Source organism: Antechinus flavipes, chromosome 1 (genome assembly GCF_016432865.1).
Source record: "Antechinus flavipes isolate AdamAnt ecotype Samford, QLD, Australia chromosome 1, AdamAnt_v2, whole genome shotgun sequence".
NCBI classification, from domain to species: domain Eukaryota; kingdom Metazoa; phylum Chordata; class Mammalia; order Dasyuromorphia; family Dasyuridae; genus Antechinus; species Antechinus flavipes.
This window is the reverse complement of record NC_067398.1, coordinates 680,438,380-680,460,702: the sequence shown is the minus strand read 5'-3', so window position 1 is coordinate 680,460,702 and position 22,323 is coordinate 680,438,380. Positions and strand designations below refer to the sequence as shown.

The 22,323-nt window shown below is 37.7% G+C and overlaps 1 protein-coding gene and 1 long non-coding RNA gene across 2 annotated transcripts in view; one reads left to right on the top strand and one right to left on the bottom strand.

The window, feature by feature from the left end:
• TEX45 (testis expressed 45) overlaps positions 1–7,702 on the top strand; it is a 13,462-nt gene extending 5,760 nt beyond the window's left edge. The window contains exons 5-9 of the mRNA XM_051972541.1: positions 2,244–2,359; positions 2,555–2,670; positions 6,535–6,724; positions 6,926–7,008; positions 7,345–7,702. Coding sequence (XP_051828501.1) covers positions 2,244–2,359; positions 2,555–2,670; positions 6,535–6,724; positions 6,926–7,008; positions 7,345–7,530 — 691 coding nt within the window. The 3' untranslated portion in view covers positions 7,531–7,702. The remainder of the gene's footprint in view (positions 1–2,243; positions 2,360–2,554; positions 2,671–6,534; positions 6,725–6,925; positions 7,009–7,344) is intronic.
• Positions 2,297–22,323, bottom strand: LOC127545336 (uncharacterized). Its single transcript, XR_007949637.1, has 3 exons — positions 22,102–22,323; positions 21,341–21,395; positions 2,297–2,387 (listed from the first exon to the last, which is right to left on the bottom strand). It is a non-coding gene; the product is annotated as an uncharacterized LOC127545336 (long non-coding RNA).

The following is a 22,323-nucleotide window of genomic DNA, read 5'->3' as shown; positions in this document are numbered from 1 at the left end:
CTCTCCTTTTTTCCTCCTTCCATGTATCTCCTTTTCTTCTTTCTTCTTCCACTCTTTCTTTTCTTTCTTCTCCTCCTTCCTTCTTTTCCCTCATTATTTTTTTCCTTTATCTTCTCTCCTCTTTCTTTTTCTCCTACTTATTTCCTCTTCTTGTTCTTCATCCCTCACATCACACAGGATTATTTCTCTCGGATCTCTTGGGAAATGTTTATCACTCAGTTAAACAAGAAATGTATAATGTGCCCATTATGTGGCAGGCTTGTGCTAGGAGCTGATCTGGAAAGAATGAAAATCTGTGCTCTTTAGGAGTTTACATTTTAATGGGGGAAGGCAGGAAGTAGATATATAAGTATATGTAGAAAAAGTAAAAAGAGTGTCACAAGAAAAATAAATATGGGGGAGCTTGGAAGGGAGGGAGGACTCTAGTAACTGGGATTAGGAAAGGTTTCATGCAGAAAATAGTGGCTCAGCAGCATCTGAAAGAAAAAAAGAAGTCTATGAGCCAGAGGTGAGGAATGATTCCAGACAGGAAGGATAGCCATGAAAGGTATAGACAGGTAGGTTTAGGGTTTATGAAGAACATGGTCAGAGAAGAAGTAATGGTCAATGAGGTTGGGAAGATAGGTGGAGCTGAGGCTGTTTTCACAGCTTTAAAAAACAAATAGAGGAGTGTTTATTTGACTAGAAGTCACCAGAATTGAGTAGGGGAGAGACACAGTCAAATTTCTCTTTAGGGAAGATCACTTTGGCTTTAGTGTATAGATGCACCTGCAAGTGAGAGATCAGATAGAATGATGTTGCGAAAAATCTGGGTGAAAAGGGATAAGGGCCTTAACTAGGGTGCTAGCTGAGTGAGTAAGGACAAGGGGTCAGAAAGGAGAGATGGCTATGTAGGTAAAAAGAGCAGGGTTTGGAAATTGCTTCAATATGTTAAGTGAGAAAGAGGAAAGAATTTAGGATAATGACAAAATTATTAACTCGGGAAACTGGAAGGATGATGGTGCCTTCAGCAGAAATAGAGAAGCTTGGAAAAGAGGAGTGTCTGTAGAAAAAGATGATAAATCCAGTTCTGCATGTATTGAGTCTAGGATGTCCAATAGTCATTTGGTGATGAAGGATAAAAGCTCAAGGGAGAGACTGAGGCAGGACATATAGATCTGGGAGCCATTTCTATAAAGATAATAGTCAAATATATGGGAGATGGTGAGGCTACCTAGAGAAAGAGTGTAGAGAAGCAGAAAAGAAGGCTTAAGGAAGAGCCCTGGGGAAATCCATGGTTAGGATATATCTTATGATTGATGGGAAAAGAGAATGAGAAGTCACACAAAATGGAAACTGGGAAAGATTATCACAAAAATCTGTATAGGAGAAGAAAGAGTCTCCAGGGGAAGAAGTGGCCAGACAGTACCTAAGACAAAAGAAAGGTAGAGAAGCATGAGTAATGAGAAAAGACCAGCAGAAATGACAATTTAGAAATCATTGGTAACTATGGAGAGAGCAATTTCAGTTTTGAGTGATGGAGTTAGAATTCAGATTGCAAAGGGAAAGGATTGAGAGTGAACAAGGTGGCACTCACCTTCTGCTAGAGATAAAATGATTTAAAATGTAGAATGAGACATACATTTGGACTACACATATTTGTTATGAAGGCTTTCTTTTTATTGTTCAATTGTGGTGGGGTGCCATGGGAGGAAGAGATAATAAATGCTTGCAAAGTATCTATATTCTAAAAGAAAAAAGGAAAAAAAAATAAATTGTATGGCTAAAAATATGCTAATTTTGAAAAGGAATAAGAGAAGAGGAAGTGGAGTCTGTGGGTATTGACAAATTTTTCAAGACGTTTGACTAAGAAATGGAAGACAGAAGATAACAACATGAAGGAAAGGAAAGGTTCAGTGAAGGATTTTTTAAAAATTGGAGACATTTGAGAGAAATAGGGAGAGGGAAAGAGGGAAGGAGGGAGAGAGAGAGAGAGAGACAGGGAGGGAATGTCTGAGGTGGGATATAAGCCCACTCCCACTCCTCGCCTCTGTCCCCTCCTTCAGTCTTCCTGATTTCAGTGCTATCCATTCCACCACAGGATGGCTGGAGGCAGTTGAAAGTATAGACCTAATTTGGGAAGTGAATTGGGCCAGTAGATACATAGTGGGACCTAGAACTCCAGAGGGGACTCAAATATTTCAAATACCATGCCTGGTCCAGAGGGATTTGCCCTTTTTTCTTCCTCTATTTCTCCATGGCAGATATAACAAGAAAGAGGCTGCAGCCAATATTTTACAGGTGAACATCCAGCCTGGTGATGGCCAAACCCGTGCTTATCTCCCAGGTTACAAGATCATGGCTTCTGTGGAGACCAATGGTAGGCAGGGGCAGCATCTGGGGTAACTCTAGGGCAAAGAAGGACAGAGAGTCAGGACTAGGGACAGGATGGATAGGATTTCAACAGGCTGGGATAGAAAAGGGAGGAGGAATATAGTCCTATTGGCTGGAGGAGGCTGGTGGGAAGATGACGATGGATGGGATGGCTGGACCCACATATGTTTCCTCTATCTAGAGCCCATCTTCAAGTACTCAGCTAAAAAAGATTCAGTAATAATGAGGGGAGACAGAGATCCTGAAAGATGCCGGGAAATAAGCAACTTCACCAATCACCACCACGCCTTTACCTGGGTCAGTTCCCCACACACACACTGGGGATGCCATTCTTCTGAAGCATTTTGGGGGGACAAACGTTACTTTTTAAAGTACCTCTCTAATCACCTTCTCAATGTACAGTTGCTTACATGGGGATGGGAGGAGAGGGTGCAGGGCAGATCACTTTCTTCTCTTGTTATATATAGGGAAACAGAGGCCCAAACAGGGAAGAGAATTGTGCAAAGTCACAATGAGTGAGTGGCAAAGATGGAAGAACAACACTTGTCTACCCATTCCCAATCCAGGACTCTCTATCTACGATCAACCAATCAGTAAACATTTATTAAGTACCTACTAAATTCAGGGCACTATCCTAAATACTGGAGACACAAAAAGTAGCAAAAGACAGTCCCTGCCCACAATGAGCTTACAGTCTAATAGGGGTAGGCACATGCAAACAACTATACAAGATAAATAGAAAGTAATTAATTGGGGGAAGGTGCTAGAATTAAAAGGGTTTGGGGAAAGCTTCCCATAGAAAGTTTGATTCTAGTTGGGACTTAAAGGAAGCCAGGAAGGCCAGTAGTCAGAGCAGAGGAATATTTCAGGCATGGGGAGAGCCAGAGAAAATGCCCAGAGCTGAGAGAAAATCTTGTTTATGGAAGAGCGAGAAGGCCAGTGCCACCAGATCAGAGAGTGTGTCCCAGGAGGACTCCAAGGTTGGGAGGATTCTGGTACCCTTGACACCATTAGTGAAGGTAGGAGGGGGTGAGAATGCAGAAAGAAAATGAGTTCTGGTCTGGAAACTGGACATCATTCAGTTTGAGATGTCTGAAAGGAAGTTAGAGATGTGAGACTGGAGGTCAGCGGAGACGTTGAGGCTGGATTTGAGAATCATCAGGTTAGAGATGGTCAGTAAATCCATGGGGCTGATCACATCACCAAGTGAAGTATAGAGGGAAGAGGAGAGGGCCTAGGAGAGAGCCTGAAGGACACCACCAGTAAGAGGGAATCATATGGAGGAGGATCTTGCAAAGGAGACAGAGAAGGTGCAGTCAAGAGAGATAGGAGGAGAACCAGAAGAGTTCGTAAAGCTGCTTGCCTCCCTCCTCATCTTTCTAACCACTCTGTTGTAATTTCTGACCTTGGCATCTGGGGAAAAGTCCTGTCCAGGGCTTTGGAGGAAGAGGAAAATCTTTCTTTTTCCAGTTTCTGTGCCTGAGAAGGAGCAGGAAGGGGCCATCCTTGGGACATCTAGCTGACTTCTGGTTCTCAGAGTTCTTAGTGGTAGATCACTACCACTAAGGGGATGGGAGGAAATAAAGAACCCACAAGATCACAATAATAGCTAGAATTTATATAAAGCTTTACAAATGTTATCTCCTTTAATCCTTTCAACAATTCTGAGAGATAGATGCTAGTATAATTCCCATTTTATAGTTGCAAAAACTGAGGCAAACATAAGTGAAGTGAATTACCCAGGATCACAAAGCTAGTAAACAAATCCTAAGGCAGAATTTTAAAGAGAACCTTAGAGATTTTCTAGTTGACCCCCTCCCTTGAGGGCTGAAGGCCAGGGGGAGTTGTCAATTTCTTGAGGTTAGTATTCTTTGCATTATATCTGTTTTGGAGGCTGTTAGTAATTTTACTACTAGGAGCCTTCCTAGATATTGACCACACTTCTCTTATGAAATTCTGATTCTTGATATTGCTATCTTTTCCTCCCTCTCTCCCTCTCTCCCTTCCTTCCTTCCTTCATTCTTTCCCTCCCTCCCTCTTTCTTTTTCTCTCACTACTACATTTGGAAGTATACATGTACATAGTTTTTAATTTCAGCTTTTTTTTAAAACATAGATTCTTATTGCTATCTCCCATTTCCATGTTACTTAGATTTATCCTTGTATCCTTTTCCTCTCCCTCTTCCCTCAACCAGAGAATCATCTTTTAATTTTTAAAAAAATAACTTATTTTCAAAATATATCCAAAAATAGTTTCAACATTGACTCTTTTTTTAAATTTTTTTAAATTTTTTATTTAATAATTACTTTATATTGACACTCGTTTCTGTTCCGATTTTTTTTCCCCCTCCCTCCCTCCACCCCCTCCCCTAAGGCAAGCAGTCCTTTATATGTTGGATATGTTGCAGTATATCCTAGATACAATATATGTTTGCAGAACTGAACAGTTCTCTTGTTGCATAGGGAGAATTGGGTTCAGAAGGTATAAATAACCCGGGAAGAAAAACAAAAATGCAGATAGTTCACATTCGTTTCCCAGTGTTCTTTCTTTGGGTGTAGCTGCTTTTGTCCGTCATTTATCAATTGAATCAACATTGACTCTTGCAAAAACCTTGTGTTCCAAATTTTTCTCCCTCCCTTCCCTCATCTCCTCCCCTAAACAGCAAATAATCCAGTATCGGTTAAACATGTGCAATTCTTTTATACATATTTCTACACTTAAGATGCTGCACAAGAAAAATCAGATCAAAAGGGGAAAATGAGAAAGAAAACAATAAAGTAAGCAAAAAGCAACAAAAAAGGTGAAAAAACTATGTAGTGATCCACTACAGTCCTCTCCTTTATATGTGGATGGCTTTCTCCATCACAAGTCTATTGGAATTGGCTTGAATCATCTCATTGAAAAAAATCAAGTCCACCACAATTGAATCGTGGCATCATCTCATTATTGCTGTGAATATTGTTCTCTTAACTCTACTCATTTCACTCAGCATCAGTTCCTGTAAGTCTCTCCAGGCCTTTTGAAATCATCCTATTGATTGTTTCTTACAGAACAGTAATATTCCATAACATTCATATACCATAACTTATTCAGCCATTCTCCAACTGATTACAGCCACTCAGTTTCCAGTTCCTTGCCACTGTATTTTTGTACATGTGGGTACTTTTCCTTGTTTTAAGATCTCTTTGGGATACAGGCCTAGAGAAACACCTCTGGATGGAGGGTATGCACAGTGTAATAACCTTTTGGACACAGTTCCAAATTGCTCTCCAGAATGGCTGGATCAGTTCACAACCCTAGCAACAATGTATCAATACACCAATTTTCCCACATCTCCTCCAACATTTGTCATTATCTTTTCCTGTCATTCTAGCCGATCTGAGAGTGTGTAGTGGTACTTCAGAGTTGTCTTATTTTGCACCTCTCTGCTCAATAGTGATTTGGAGCATTTTTTCATATGACTAGAAATGGTTTTAATTTCTTCATCTAAGAATTGTCTGTTCATATCCCTTGACCATTTAGTAATTGGAGAATGAGCCACCCTTTATAACAAAGGAAATAGGAAATGCTACAAATCAGAGCTTGATTTGTTATTTTGTTCATGTTTTAGATTTAAGAAAGCATTGGAGAAAATGGTAATATCACAGATTAAATTTACAAGTGTGTTAGAAGCCCATTCCTCCCTTTCTCCCCCATAGATTCTGTTGTTTAATGTTTGCCAGCGGGCCACCTCAGCCAGTTAGTGAGGGCTCATCCAGTTAGTGAGCCTGTAGAGGATACATTTGAATCCATGACCTCTAATTGTAGAAGTCACGCTCTTTCTTATATACCACATTGCTTTAAAAAAAAATTAGATTTTTTCCAAATACCATTTTCTTTCTTTCTTGGCAATTAGGGTTAAGTAACTTCCCTAGACACAGCTAATAAGTGTCTGAAGCAAGATTTGAACTCAGGTTCCATGGATTCCAGAGCCCCTCAGATATCATTTTCTTAGCCAGTTATTTAGTTCCTGAAATGGTTAACCTAGCATTCCAAGCCTTCCTTTGGCTGACTGATTTTTTTTCTTCTTGCAGCTGCCCCAAATGTGCCCTACCTTCTAAAAAGGCCAGTCCTGAATCTTCTCAACACTTGAGGTTCATTTTCCATTGTGCTCCCTCCTAGGTGAAGCCTAAATATCCCATAGAGCGAGTGAGAGAAGGAAAAAGTCATGTGATTTTTGGGGATATAATTCCCCAGGCTCAGTACATGGTCACTACACACCAGAAGACTTACTTATACCCCCAAAAACCTTCGTCAAAGTCAACCAGAAGTCATACCTTCCTGAAAAGTCACATCAAGATGGGTACCAACGGTGAGCCAGCTGTGGCAACGGGCCCGCTTTGGTTGAGGGGCTTGGTGTTTCTGCTCAGGCTAGGGCTTGAGGATATAATATAGGCTGACTAGTCTCTTGTCAGCCCCTTCAGGCCTCTGGGTCTCCTTGCCCCTGATCTCTGGTCTGTCCCCTATCTCCTGGTTTTCAAGCCCCACTTTCACCATTAATTCTTCCCCACAGAGATGGACTTCCTGACATCCTCAGGAGCATTTGGGCTTCATTCTTTCAAGAAGAATCTAATGTCTAAAGAGATAAAGCAAAAGGTAACAGTCCCAGGGCCTTGGGGAGAGGAAGGAAAGGCAGATTGTCTCCTTAATCCCTACTTAGGACAATTTACTCCCATCTATTACCAAGTCTGAGAGGTGGACTGGGGGGGGGGAACCTTAAATCACAATCACCTGCTTCCTCCCCTTTCTCCATTCACAAGTTTGGTCCCTAGGACCTCTTTGGCCCCAATTCCCAATACTGCCCTGGACAGACTTCACAGTGGCCACAGATGAGGCTGATGACTCCTCTGGTTGTGTCTAGTTAGAAGGACTGCCTGAAGAGGTGATGGGGAATCCTTGATATCACACGGGGATCTTTCTATGTTTCCTTAGACTGGAGATACCCACATCCTGCCTCCTACGCAGGACCAGGAATTTTCCACCGAATACAAAGACAGCTACCCTTTCAAATACATTGGCCCATGTATGAGGCCAGGGGTCAGCTGCCAGGAGAGCAATGTGAAACTGGGCTTGCTCCAGAAGCACTGGTCGGGCAGAAGCATGGTGATCCCCGGATAAGGAGTGCCAGTCCTGCCTCTGTGGGCATCCTCCCTGCTTATCACAGATTCTATCTACCATTAGTCCATTACAGACAACTGTCCCTTCCTTGTCACAAATCTTGCCTCGCCCAGTCACAGACTGTGGCCTCCCTCTTAGAGCAAAAGGAAAATAAAGTTTTCTCTAATTTGAAGAGTTGTAATCTGAGTATATAGTTAATGACAGAGGAAGGGGCAACCTTGGGAACTCCCTCCTGCAAGCTGCCATGCTGAGTTTCTGAGAATTCTGGTTTAAATGAGAGCATCAGCTCCCTTCTGCCTATCTCTTCACACCCAGTAATTCCTAAAGCATTGCTGGCAATCTCAGTGAATAGGAGGCCCAAGGCCAGGTGCCAGTGTGGCCATCTTTTAGGAAGAATGTTGATAAACTCGAGTGGATCTGAAAAAGGGTGACTAGAATGATGGGGGGGGACAGTTCTGTGGGGCAATGTTATAGGAAATTGGAATGAGGAGAAAAGACACAGGGAGGACATAAACTGCCTTGGAGCAATTGAAAAGAGGATGAGACTTGGGTGACTTCTTCAGAGGGATGAAATGGACATATTGGGGGAAAACAGAGAGGCACTATTTTGGCACCAAATAAAGGAATCACTAAGAATTGTCTGCCACTGGAGGTATCCCCAGAGAGGCTGAGCCAATTACTGTCAAGGAATCTGTGGAAGATAGTCTCTCTGACCTGAAAGGAGATTGAGCTCAAGAAACTTTGAGCTATGAAAGAGCTCATGGTCAGTGATTCTAGTAGGAGTAAGGATGGCTGGCTAACTGTAAGAGGAGCTGAGCTAGATAGAGGCTGTCTTGTGAGACACCCTTGCAGTGTCTTAGGTTGTATTAACAGGAATTGGAGAAGGGAAATAGGACAATCCTGGGGAGCTCATAGGCTGATGGAGAAGGTCACAAGACAGCAAGCTCAAGGCAGCATTAAAAACATGATATGTCATATCTGGATAGGTCCTTAAAACAAAGATTGTCAGATCTAAGAGGGCCTTTAGAACCCAAGATGTCAGAGCTGGGATGGCCCTTAGAATATAGGATGTCTGGATTGGGAAAGTCACTAGAACATAGGATGTCAAAGCTGGGAAGGCCCTTAGAATCCAGGATGTCAGAGCTGGGAGGGCCCTTAGGATACAGAATGTCAGAGCTGGGAGGGCTCTTAGAACCCAGGATGTTAGAGCTGGAAGGCCCTTAGGACACAGGATGTCATATCTGGAAAGACCCTTAGAACAATGAATGTCAGAATTGGGAGAGCTCTTGGAATACTTCAATAAATGTATGCTCTCATTAGCATTCACATTCTCTCTGTTGCAGCTTGCAACCCAACTAGGCAATCTCATCTTGGGCAATGTTTGTCTGTGTTCTTCTCTAAATCCTTCACAGAATACCTCCTTAATGTACTGAAAGCCTTCTTCTGTATTTCTTAGCATTCTGTGTACCTTGGTGCAATAGTGGAGCATGATAGTATATCATAGCTTGACCTCATTCATTATAAGACCCTCCTATCTCTTCAGGATTGTTTTTTTATACCACCCTTCACTTAATACCATCGTCTGGTATAGTCAGCTCACTGGCACTATTGAGACTGAATTATTAGAGGCAGCATAAAGGCATATAAGGACAAGAATCAGCAGGGACTCCTGGAGTCAGAAGACCTGTGTTCAAATCCTGTCTTGCAGGATTTCCTACTTGGATGGACTTCAGTAAGTCATTTGACCTATTGAAAGTTCATTTAGTTCTGTATAAGATGAAGGAATTGGATGAGCAGGGCTCTGATTCATTGCTATATCAGTGACTCACAATTTTGACTGTTCTGAGCTGAAGTTGTTCCACAATTTGAAGCCATATGAGATCAGGAGAAGAATATTAATATTAATGATGAACAGTGACTCTGAAAGAACTGAGTTCCATTTTCCCAACATGATCTGGCTTATCGTATTGGGCAAATTATTTAACATTTCTGGGTTTCTGTTCCTCATCTTTAAAATAAGAGTATTGTATTCCATGGCCTTCAAGATTTCTTTCTAGCTTTATCTCTGTGATCCAAGGTGCTCTTCTTCTTCATTCCGAGACCTCCTTAATTATTTGTTTCTTGCATCTAGGATGGACAGACCATATAACTCAATGGAGCAATCCGGATGATATGCTTGTCCTTTGTAGACAGCTGGACTGATCTCTTTAGAGTGGCTGTGGAGTCCATTCAGATAATCCAATACCACTGCTAGCATGTAATCTTTATATTGAAACTAGAGAATCTCCAGTCTCTAGAGGATCCCTCTTTCATTTGCATTTGGTATAATTATTAACAGTAGCAAACATCCTGACTGGATATGTGTTTGCATATATTGTGTCTGACTTAACATAGGCAGCTAGGTAAAAAATTTGGATAGAGCTCAGGGGGCTTGGAGTCAACAAGACTTGAATTAAATCCAGCCTCAAAAAGCTGTGTGATCTGGACAAGTTCCTTAATTGCTTTGCTTCAGTTTCCTGATCTGTAAAATAGGGCTAGTAAGATGACTCGCCTCCCAGAATGATTGTGAAGATCAAATGTGAGTCAAAATCGCAAATCACTTAACATAGTATCCGTCACATATTAAGTTACATAAATGTTAACAATTATAGTTATCCCTTCCAGATTGTGGGTTTTAGGGAAACAACACCCTAGTAATCTGGAAAATCTGCATAAAATTTTTTGGCCTTTCCTTCATACCAAAGATAATTGTCTTTCACCTATCAGATTGGCTAAAATAATAGAAGGGAAAAGGAACATATTGGAGAGGATGTGGAAAAACTGGGACACTAATTCACTGTTGGTGGAACTGTGAACTGATCCAACCATTTTGGAGAGCAATCTGGAATTATGCATAGTTAGAAAAATATGTATTTTCTCTGACTCAGCAATACCACTATTTAGTTCATTTCCCAAGGTGATTAGGGAAAAAAGAAAAGCCACATGTTTTAAAATATTCATAGTTGCTCTCTTTGTGGTGACAAAAAACTGGAATTTGAAGGGATGCCTGTCAATTGGGAAATGGCTAACCAAGTTGTGGCATATAATTGTGATAGAATACTACTGTGCTACTAAAACGATGAGCTGGTTAAAATAATGAAAAGGGAACTGAATAGAACTAAGGAAATATTGTTCATCCTATGCTGTGCATACCCTTTGATCCAGCAGTGTTCCTATTGGGCTTATATCCCAAAGAGATAGTAAAGGAGGGAAAGGGACCCACATGTGCAAAACTGTTTGTGGCAGCACTTTTTGCAGTGGCTAGAAACTGGAAACTGAGTAGATGCCCATCAGTTGGAGAATGACTGAATAAGTTATGGTATATGAGTGTAATGGAATATTATTGTTCTATAAGAAACAATCAGCAGGATGATTTGAGAGAAGCCTGGAGAGACTTACAGGAGCTAATGCAAAGAGAAATGAAGAGAACCAGGAGATCGTTGTACATAGCAACAGCAAGATTATATGATGATCAATTCTATTGGATGTAACTCTTTCCAACTCTGAGATGATTGAGGCTAGTCTCAATGGTCTTGTGATGAAGAGAGCCATCTACACCCAGAAAGAAGATTGTAGGAACTGAGTGTAGATCACAACATAATATTCTTACTCTTTTTGTTGTTGTTCACTTGCATTTTGTCGTCTTATTCATTTTCTTTCCTTTTGGATCTGATTTTTCTTGTGCATCAAGATTATTGTATAAATAGGTTTACATATATTGGATTTAATAAAAAATTTAACATGTATAACATATATTGGATTGCTTGTCACCTAGAAGAGGGGGTGAAGGGAAGGAGGGGAAAATTTTGAACTCAAGATCAATGTTGAAAAATTATCCGTTTTGCTTGCATTTTGTTTTCTTTTTCAGTTTTTTTTCTTCCTTCTTGAGCTGATTTTTCTTGGGCAGTAAGATAACTGTATAAATATGTATACATATATTGGATTTAACATATATTTTAACATATTTAACATGTATTGGATTACCTGCCAGCTAAGGGAGGGAGTGGGGGGAAAGAGGGGAAAATTTGGAACAAAATGTTTTGCAAGAGTCAATGTTGTAAAATTATCCATGCATATGTTTTGAAAACAAAAAGCTTTAATTAAAAAAAAAAGAAAATATTGTTTATCATAACATAGGCCCTGTGAGCTGCTAGAGTAGAGAGCCAGATTTAAATGTAAATGTAAATGTTTAATTAAAAAATCAATAAAAATACAATAGATAATATTAATTTGTTTCTAAGTCAGTATGTGACGTATCTGAGTACTGTAAATACTCAAATCAACTACAAAGAACCTATGAAGGAGGATGCTGTCCCTTTCTAGAGAAAGAAGTGATAATTAGAAAAATGTATAGTAGGGTTTTACATATATATATAAACATTTGTGTCATCTGTGCTTTCACACCGGTTGTCCCCATGTCCAGAACCCTTTCACTTCTCATATTCTCATTTTAGAATCCTTCATTCCTTGAAGACTCAAGGCAAGTGGCCCTATCTCTGGGTGACCTTTCTTGATATCTTGAGTTGATAATGCCCTCATCTCACCCCAAATTATGTTGTTTTACCATGTATTTATGGACATATATAGGTATATGCATGCATGTATATATACATTATATGCACATGTTCATAAACATAATAACTTATTCTTTAACTATTTTTGTCCCATGTCCCACAGAACATCAGGGAAGATTCAAAATATATAACAACAAATTACCAGTTCAACAAAGTATATACTAGTACCTATGAAATTATATTCATGAGTGTCCATTTTTTTGTTACTTCCTTGTAAATTGTTTTGTTCTCTGCTGTGCATCCTTTTAATTTTTTTCCCCTTTCATCCCCCACTCCCAAGCAGGTTATAGATAAGAATATACTTTTGTATACATAATGTAGATCTACACACACACACACACACACCATCCTCCTCTCTTTCGACTTACACATACACATATCTTTCCAATGCCTACTGACTCTTTGCTTTAGTTCTGTTCTTTAATTTGCCTTGCTATTACTTAATCTCTCTTCACCCAAGGATCCCTCCCTTTTCTTCCCCTATCCTTTGTTTCTCCATCTTCCCATTCCTCTCTTCTTATTTCTTTTCATATATTTTGAAAACCTGTGAGAAAAAAACAAATATTCTGGAGGACGCTATACTCTTCATGGCATATATGTAATGTTGCCTGTTGAATCGATTCCTGATCTGAGTAGGTCTTGAGAACTATGAACCTCCTCCCACCTCTAATGCCTCTGTGTCTATTTTTCCTCTGTACCTCATTTGTATAACAAGATCACTATTTTTACCTTAACTCTGCCCCAATCTTTCTTTTGAGCTACCCTATTGTTGATGTCAACCTTAAACATATGGTATACATTTCAAAAAAAAACTGTCCATGTTGAAATTGATCTTTGATATTGACTCTTATACATTAAATTTTCCATTAAGTTCAGGTTTGGTTGCTAGAAAGTCCTGAAAATCTGCAAATATCCATTTTTTTTTTGTCATTCAGTATTATAATTTTGCTGAGTATGATATTTTTGGTCGTAGGCCTAGTTTTTTTTTTTAAATCATTCCTAAAATTTATTTATTCATTAATTTTAAAAGCTTTTTATTTTCAAAATATATGAATAGTTTTCAACATTCATCCTTGCAAAACTTTGTGTTCCAAATTTTTTCCCCTCCTTTTCCCTCCCCTGCTCTCCCCCACCCCACAGCAAGTAATCCAATATATGTTAAATATGTGCAATTCTTCTATACATATTTCCACAATTATCATGCTACATAAAAAGAATGAGATCAATAAGGAAAAAAAAATGAGAAAACAAAAAGCAAGCAAACAACAACAAAAAAGTGAAAATACGATGTAATGCATACTCAGTTTCCACAGTCCTCTCTCTGGGTGCAGATGCCATCACAAGGCAATTCATTGGAACTAGGTCAATTTTTTTTGATTGTCGGGAGATATGATTCCAGGACTTTTGGTCTTTTATTGTGTTTGCTGCCAAGTTCTGTACAATTCTAATTATAGCTCCAGCGTATTTGAATTGTTTTTTTCTTATTTCTTGAAAAATTTTCCCTTTGATATAGGAGTTTTGAAATTTGGCAATAATATTCCTGTGTTTTTCTACAAAGGATTTCTTTGAGGTGGTGATCAGTAGATTTTTTCTATTTCTACTTTCCCCTCACATTTTTTCACTGCAGGACAATTTTCTTGGATTATTTCTTGCATTATTGTGTCGAGTCTTTTTTTTTCTTTTGGTCTCAACTTTTAAGCAGTCCAATTATTCATGTATTTTTTCTTCTTGATCTATTCTCCAAATTTGTTTTTATGTTTCAAATTCTGTTCTATTTTTTTCATTCCTTAACATCTGTCTTGTTATTTCTTGGTTTCTCATAGCTTCACTGACTTCCCTTTGCCCTAATTTTGCCTCTAATTTTCAGAGTCATTTTCTTTTTCTTTTTTTTTATTATAGCTTTTTATTGACAAAACATATGCATGGGTAATGTTTCAACATTGACTCTTGCAAAAACTTCTGTTCCAACTTTTCCCCTCCTTCCCTCCACCCCCTCCCGTAGATGGCAGGTAGTCCCATACATGTTAAATATGTTAAAGTATATGTTAAATACAATATATGTATACATATTTATACAGTTGTCTTTACTGCACAAGAAAAATCGTATTTAGAAAGAAGATAAAGGTAACCTGGGAAGAAAAACAAAAATTCAAGCAAACAATAACAGAAAGAGTGTAAATGCTATGTTGCGGTCCACACTCATTTCCTAGTGTTCTTTTGCTGGGTGTAGCGGTAGTTCATTACTGATCAATTGGAACTGATTTGGATCCTCTCATTGTTGAAGATAGCCACTTCCATCAGAATTAATCCTCATATAATATTGTTGTTGAAGTATACAATGATTTCCTGATTCTGCTCATTTGACTTAGCATCAATTCATGTAAGTTTCTCCAAGCCTCTTTGTATTCATCCTGCTGGTCATTTCTTACAAAACAATAATATTCCATAACATTCATATACCACAATTTACTCAGCCATTCTCCAATTGATGGGCATCCATTCAATTTCCAATTTCTGGACATTACAAACAGGGCTGCCACAAACATTTTGGCACATACAGGTCCCTTTCCCTTCTTTAGTATCTCTTTGGGATAAAAGCTCAGTAGTAACACTGCTGTATCAAAGGGTATGCACAGTTTGACAACTTTTTGAGTATAGTTCCAAACTGAGCTCCAGAATGGTTGGATCCATTCACAATTCCACCAACAATGCATCAGTGTCCCAGTTTCCCCACATCCCCTCCAATATTTGTCATTATCTTTTCCTGTCATCTTAGCCAATTTGAGAGGTGTTTAGTGGTATCTCAGAGTTGTCTTAATTTGCATTTCTCTGATCAATAATGATTTGGAACAACTTTTCATATAGGTAGAAATAGTTTCAATTTCATCATCTGAAAATTGTCTGTTCATATCCTTTGACCATTTATCAATTGGAGAATGGCTTGATTTCTTATAAATTTGAGTCAATTCTATTTTTGGAACTGAGGCCTTTATCAGAACCTTTAACTGTAAAGATGTTTTCCCAGTTTATTGCTTCCCTTCTAATCTTATCTGCATTAATTTTGTTTGTACAAAACCTTTTTAACTTGATATAATCAAAAATTTTTATTTTGTGATTAATAATGATCTCTACTTGTTCTTTGACCACAAATTCCTTCCTCTTCCACAGGTCTGAGAGGTAAACTATCCTATGTTCTTCTAATTTGTAATCTCATTCTTTATGCCTAGATCATGAACTCATTTTGATCTTATTGTGGTGTTCAGTGTTAAGTATGGGTCAATGCCTAGTTTCTGCCATACTAATTTCCAATTTTCCCAGCAGTTTTTGTCAAATAGTGCATTCTTATCCCAAAAGTTGGGGTCTTTGGGTTTATCAAACACTAGATAGCTATAGCTATTGACTATTTTGTTTTGGGAACCTAAACTATTCCACTAATCAACTAGTCTTATTTCTTAGCCAATACCAAATGGTTTTGGTGACCACTGCTTTAAAATATAGTTTTAGATGAGGTACAGCTAGACCACCTTCATTTTTTTTTTATTAGTTCCCTTGAAATTCTTGACCTTTTTTGTTCTTCCAGATGAATTTTGTTATTTTTTCTAGGTCATTAAAATAAGTTTCTTGGGAGTCTGATTGGTATAGCACTAAATAAATAGATTAGTTTAGGTAGTATTGTCATTATTATATTCACTTGACCTACCCAAGAGCACTTAATATTTTTCCAATTGTTTAGATCTAACTTTTATTTGTATGTTGTGTTTTGTAGTTCAAAGAGTTATTTTCATCTTTGAGATTCTGTATCTCCTTTTCTAGTTGATTTTTTTTCATACTCTTGTTTTCTTAGATGTTTGTTTTTATTTTTATTTTTTTAGTTTTCCTCATTTGATTTTTTAATTCTTTTTTGAGTTCTATAAATTTTCTTTGAGCAGCAAGCCGTTTCATGTGACTCTGGAACAGAAACAGTTTTTTTTTTTTTTTAAAACTTCAGTATCCTCCTCTGAAGATGAACCCCAGTCTTCCCTGTTCCCATAGTCTTCCCTGTTCCCATTTCTATGGTGGGATTCTTTCTTCTTTGCCAGTTCATTTTTTCCCCTGAGGCAACTGGAGTTAAGTGACTTGCCCAGGCTCATATAGCTAGGAAGTGTTAAGTGTCTGAGGCTAGATTTGAATTCAAGTCATCTTGTCTTCAGGGCTGGTGCTCTTTTCCACTGTGCCACCTAGCTGCCACCCAGTTCATTTTTTAAAAGAGGTATTATTAGTGTAAACACCTCTAATAGTGGTGTGGGAGGATGATGCCTCTAGCTTCACTTGAGTTCTTCCCTCTGACCTGGAATCCCAAACCAAGAGCTCTACCCTCCAGCAAGTGCCTGCAGTCAGCAGCATCCTTACCCCTACTGCTTCTGCACTCATGGATGCTAGTTACTTCTCACCCAGGGTTCAGTTTCTGAAGGTCAGCTAGGCCTGGCATTCCCACTTAACAAAAATTCCCTTAACCTTTCTGAACTCATACTCCAATTCCACAAACAGTCCAGGAGGTGAAAGTTTCTGTGGTTCTTGCTAAGGTTCCAGCGATACCCAGGTCACCCCAGGGCTCCCCACTGGATGTTTCGGAGGAGCTGGTCCAGAGGTATTTGCACTTCACATGGGTTACTCCCGTCTTTCTTCAGATCTTCTGGGGTTATACCTGGAGGTCCCCAGTTTTGACCCAAATCTTCTTGGTTTTTCACCAGTCTATGTTTGCTTAGAGGCTCTTTGTTTTATTTGTGGGGGAAATCTGGAGAATTTGAAATTTACCAATCTACTCTGCAATTTCCCAGGATCCTCCCCCTCCCTTAACTACTTTTGCTTCAGTAGAAAGTAAACTTAAACTCATTGTAAGACTACTCCATTCTAGTGTTTGAAACCCTAGCACCTAATATAATGATTAGGATACAGCAGACTTTTAATAAATGCTTATTCAGAAAAAGAGAATCAATAAATCCTTACGCCAATTTGCCTCACTGTGATTTTCAGCCATTGCTCCTATTTTTATATTCTATGTAATCAAGCATCTGCCCTTTAATAATAAAAATAATAGTAATAATAAAAAATAAATATTTGTATTTAATGGTAGCCTTTTTTAGAGCAGGATGGGGCTAGAGGAAGAAAAACAAAGTGCATAGGAGAGGACAAAAGAAAACTTAGAAGGAAGCACAGGAAAATTAGCTTTGAAAATTATATATTAAATGAGGTGATTCAAGGCAATTCCAAAAGACTTGTGATGGAAAGAGCCATCTGATCCAGAAAAAGGGCTATGAAGACTAAATGTGGATCACATGTTATTTTCATCTTTTGTTAGTTTGTTTTTTTTTCTCATTTTTCTTTTGATCTGATTTTTCTTGTGCAGCATGATAAATGTGGTATGATAAAGATAATCTATATTAGATTACTTTCTGTCTAAGGGAGGGCAGCAGTGGGAAGGGAGGGGAAAAAATTGGAACACATTTGCAAAGGTGAATGTTGAAATGTTGAAAACTATCTCTTTATGTATGTTGAAAACTAAAAAAATTTTAATAAAGAAAATGAAGTATAGTACTTATTTATTTTTTTAAAAAATGAACAGTCTGAAATGAAAATTAATCATTTTGAACTGAATTTTTTATGTTGTTTTGTATATATGGAAATGTTCTCTTTTTGTCTTTATGTATTTAATTTCAAAATGAATAAAAAGTTTTTAAAAAGAGAATTGATCCCTTGAGTGTTTTTAAAATCATATTGTCTACATGTATTTAGATGTGTTCAGTTAACTTTTTCAGCATAGTGATTGGTCCATAGTAAGGCACTTAATACTTGTTAATTTGGTTTCTTGACTTAATTTTCTTTTGTGCCATTTAAAATTTCTTTTTGGAGTACTATGGGGAATCAGGTGGAGGTTTTTTCTTTTTATTGTGGCTATTCCAGACTTGTAATGTCACTGGTTTGGGGGGACTCTCTGTACATATTGGTAACTACAACTTGTAGTGTTAAAGAATTGTCAAAGACACGGAGGGGTTAAGTCATTTAAAGAGTTAAGATTTGCCCAGAGTCAGTCAGTAAGTGTCCAACGAAGAACTCAGTCAGACCTAGCTCTCTCTTAAATAACAGTACTGGCTTCAATCTTAAAACAAATCAACATTCCTATACAATTTTTTTTAAAAATCTGAATTTAACAAAAAACAAAATGAATTATTTTCCCCTACAAATTAGAACACAGAAAGGATTTTATACCAAACTGCAAATATTTTTTTAGGATAGCTTGCTTCATAAGCATATAATAAATTCAATATACAATTTTCAAAACTCTGCTTATTCTTCTGTCCTTCTGAACAGTAAAAAAAAATGCTTCAATGACTTTTAATTTTTTCACAAACTAGTGATAGCTTCCCAATTGAAAAACAAAAACACCACCTTCAAAATATGCATAAACAAGCAAAATCAATTCTCACATTAGTCTTGTCCAAAAATGTATGTCTTCTTTTATCTCTTCTTTGTCAGGAGATAGACAGCATCCTTCAACTTCTAAAATTCCCAATGATTCCTATTTAATTTTTTAGATTTGTAAAAATTCAGTAAATAAGTAGATTAAGTAGAATTGTCCTTTTTTTTTTATTGTATTGGCTCTGCCTATGCAAAAGCAATTAATGTTATTCCACTTGTTTAGATCTCGCTTTGTATTAGAAATATTTAATACTTATGTTCATACAGTTCTTGTATTTCTTTTGATGAGTAACCTTCCAAGTATTTCATATTATTTATATTTATTTTAATTAGATTTCTCTCTATCTCTTGATGCTGGACTTTGTTGGTAACATATAGAAATGCTGATAATTTATATGAGTTTATTTTGTATCCTGCAACTTTGCTAAAAATAATTTCAAATAGTTCTCTTAGTTGATTCTCTAATATTTTCTAAATATAACATATCATTTGCAAAGTTATAGTTTTATTTTGTCAAATATATTTCTAGATTAAACTAGAAAGATAATAAATGGGAAATACAAAAAAGCTTATAGAAGTTTCATGGCACTCTTATCATGGGTGACAATGAAACCACCATATTTTAAAATGTTTTTGAAAGTTGTATTGAAGGGGGATTGGGTAATAAGACACAAAAGGAAAATGTTGGATGTTAGAGGGAGCTGGGAAAACTTAAACATTAATACATTGTTGGTGGAGTTGTGAACTGCTCCAACCATTCTGAAGAGCACTGCTAGGATTATATCCCAAAGGTACACAAAAAAAAGGGAGGGACCTATTTGTACAAAAATATTTATAATAACTCTTTTGGTGGTGGTTAAGAATTGGAAATCAAAGGGATGCCTATCAATTGGGGCAACAAGCTATGGGATATTGCGCTATAAGAAATGACAAGCACGATAATTTCAGGAAAATCTAAAAAGACTTATATTAACTGATGCAAAGTGAAGTGAGCAGAACCAGGGTAAAGTTGTACATAGTATCAGCAATTTGTTTGATGGAAAAGTATGAATGACGTAAATATTCTCAGCAATATAATGATCCAAGACAATCCCAGAGGACTAATCACAATGCATACTATCTGCTTTCAGAGAAAGGACTGATATTGACTGAATACAGATTGAAGCATGCTATTTTTCACTTTTTTTTTATCTTCTTGTACAAAATGCCTAAAATGGAAATGTTTTGTATAATTGTACGTGGATAATCTATATCTTGATTGGTTAGCATCTCAGGAAGAGGGGAGGAAAGAGAGGGAGAGAGGGACAGAATTTGAAACTCAAATTTTTTAATAAAAAATGTTTTAAAAATATACTTGTCTTTCTACACTAAACTAAAAAAATGCATCACCAAACTTAGTACATATATTTTCCCTTCTACTGCTTTCCTGTTTTGTGAGACAATAGTGCTCATAATCTTTCTCATACCCTGTACCCCTATAATATTTTGCTATTGAATTTGTACTTTAGTTTCTGAGCTATTTAGCCTCCTTGTTGTGGTGACTGATTTACTTTGGTTAAATTTTTTTTTAAATGTCTATGATGAAAATCAGTATCTTTGATTTCATCCATTTTCCATTTCTTAGAAAAGGGCTTGTTTTTATATACTTGTTTGAAATAATAATGCATATATGCCTTTTCAAATTTATTTTAATTTGACATTAGTTTTACTTTATTTGACCTTTATTTTAATTGATTATTGACCTTTATGCAGAAGAGAACTCATCTGGTTCAACTGTCACTATACAGATGAAGAAATTGAGACCCAGATAGGTTAAATGACTTGCCCACAATCACCCAGAGAACAAGTCAGTCCATGCTGACAGACAACCTAATCAGGAAATAACTATCTCATTAGTATGCTTTTCTCTTCGTTTAAGTTTACCAATTTCCTCCTTCTCTCTCTCTTTCTCTCTCTTCTCTCTCTCTCTCTCTCTCTCTCTCTCTCTCTCTCTCTCTCTCTCTCTCTCTCTCTCTCCTTTTTCTCTCTCTCTTTCTCTTTCTCTCTCTCTGTCTCTCCTTCCTTCCTTCCTTTCCCTTCCATTGTACTGTGTAATATTCTCCATAATTAGGCTCTTTTCTCACAACAAGATAGAAGAATGCCAAGTTTAGAGTCAGGAAGATGAATCTTCCTGAGTTCAAAACCAGCCTCAAACATTCACTAGGCTGTGTGACCATGGACAAATCACTTGATTCTGCTTCAGTTTCCACACCTGTAAAATGGGGTGAAGAAGGAAATGGGAGGCCATTTTGGAATATTTGCCAAGAAAATCCCAAATGGGCTCACAAAAAGTAGGACATGAATGAAAAAGAAAAAGGCCTTTTCTAGTCTTCTCGAAGTATATGGTTTGAAGATTCAGAATAATGTACAAGGCTTTCATTTCTTAGTCTCCAATCACATTATCCAAAATATTTTTCACTATCTTTTCCCTAAGTCTATCTTCATGCAGGCTTGATTTTGAAAGATCCTAAGTTCTCCACAGAATGCCTCTACTTCCCCCTTCCTTCCTGATTGGTCCTCAATCTGCAACTGTTCAATGTGGTCCTTCTGCCTTGTCTTAATATGAACCCCTTCCCACCTCCCCTACCAAGGCAAGATGACTCAATTTCCCATGAAATTGTATTTATTATTGCCCCGAAGTGATTGAATGCTGGGCTTGGAGTCACAAAAACCTAAATACAAATCCAGTTGCAGATACTTACCAGCTGTGGGATCCTGAACAGGTCACTTAACCTCTGTCTTCCTCAGTTTTCTCAACTGTAAAATGGACATAATAATAGCATCTACCTTACAAACTTGTGAGAATCAATAATAATATTAGCAAAAAATGTTTAGCACATAGTAGGAATTTAACAAATATTTCTTTTTTTCTTACTCCATTAAATCTTTGATTATATCATATGACTAACATGTAAAATATTTTTTAAACCTTAAAATCCTATATAAATTTAGCTATGTGTGTGTATTTACTGGTAAGTTTCTTCAGTTTGCTGGTCCTTATTCACATTCAGAACAGCAATAATGAATTTCTTGTTTGTAGAATGTCTAAAGGGCAGCAATGTAGCACAGTGGATAGAGTGCTGGCCTACATTGGGCAGACTCATCTTCCTGAGTTCAAATGTGAACTCAGACATTTATTAGGTGTGTGACTTTAGGCAATTCACTTAACCCTGTTTGCCTCAGTCTCCTTAGTTGTAAAATGAACTGGGGAAGGGAATGAGAGAAAACTCAAGTTTCTTTGCCAATGAAACCCCAAATGGGGTCACAAAGAATTGCCCAAGATTGCTCTGAACATTTAAAAACTGTAATATTCAGCACCCCATTCTAGGATACTGTCACAGTAAAAGCAAATGGAAGAGACTTCAGGGCTAATTTGTATTTTTAGGTATTAAGTTCTTTAAAGGATCTTGGATGCCCCTGATAGAGGCTTTCCTTCTAATAATGCATCTCAGAATCCACTCACCCTATGTGACTTTCATGTATGCCTTCTGGGGCTAGTGCTGACGAAAACCCCGTGGATACCGGAACTAAAGAAGGAACTCCGTGCTCTACACAACTTGACTCTGAAGAATTGTAAATCCAGAAGAAAGCAAGGGGCCTGGATCAGAGGCAAGGATGTCCACGGGGACAGTCCCCAGAGATGGATAGAACTGAAAACAATGTCTCCCAGTCAGGTTGGAAATGC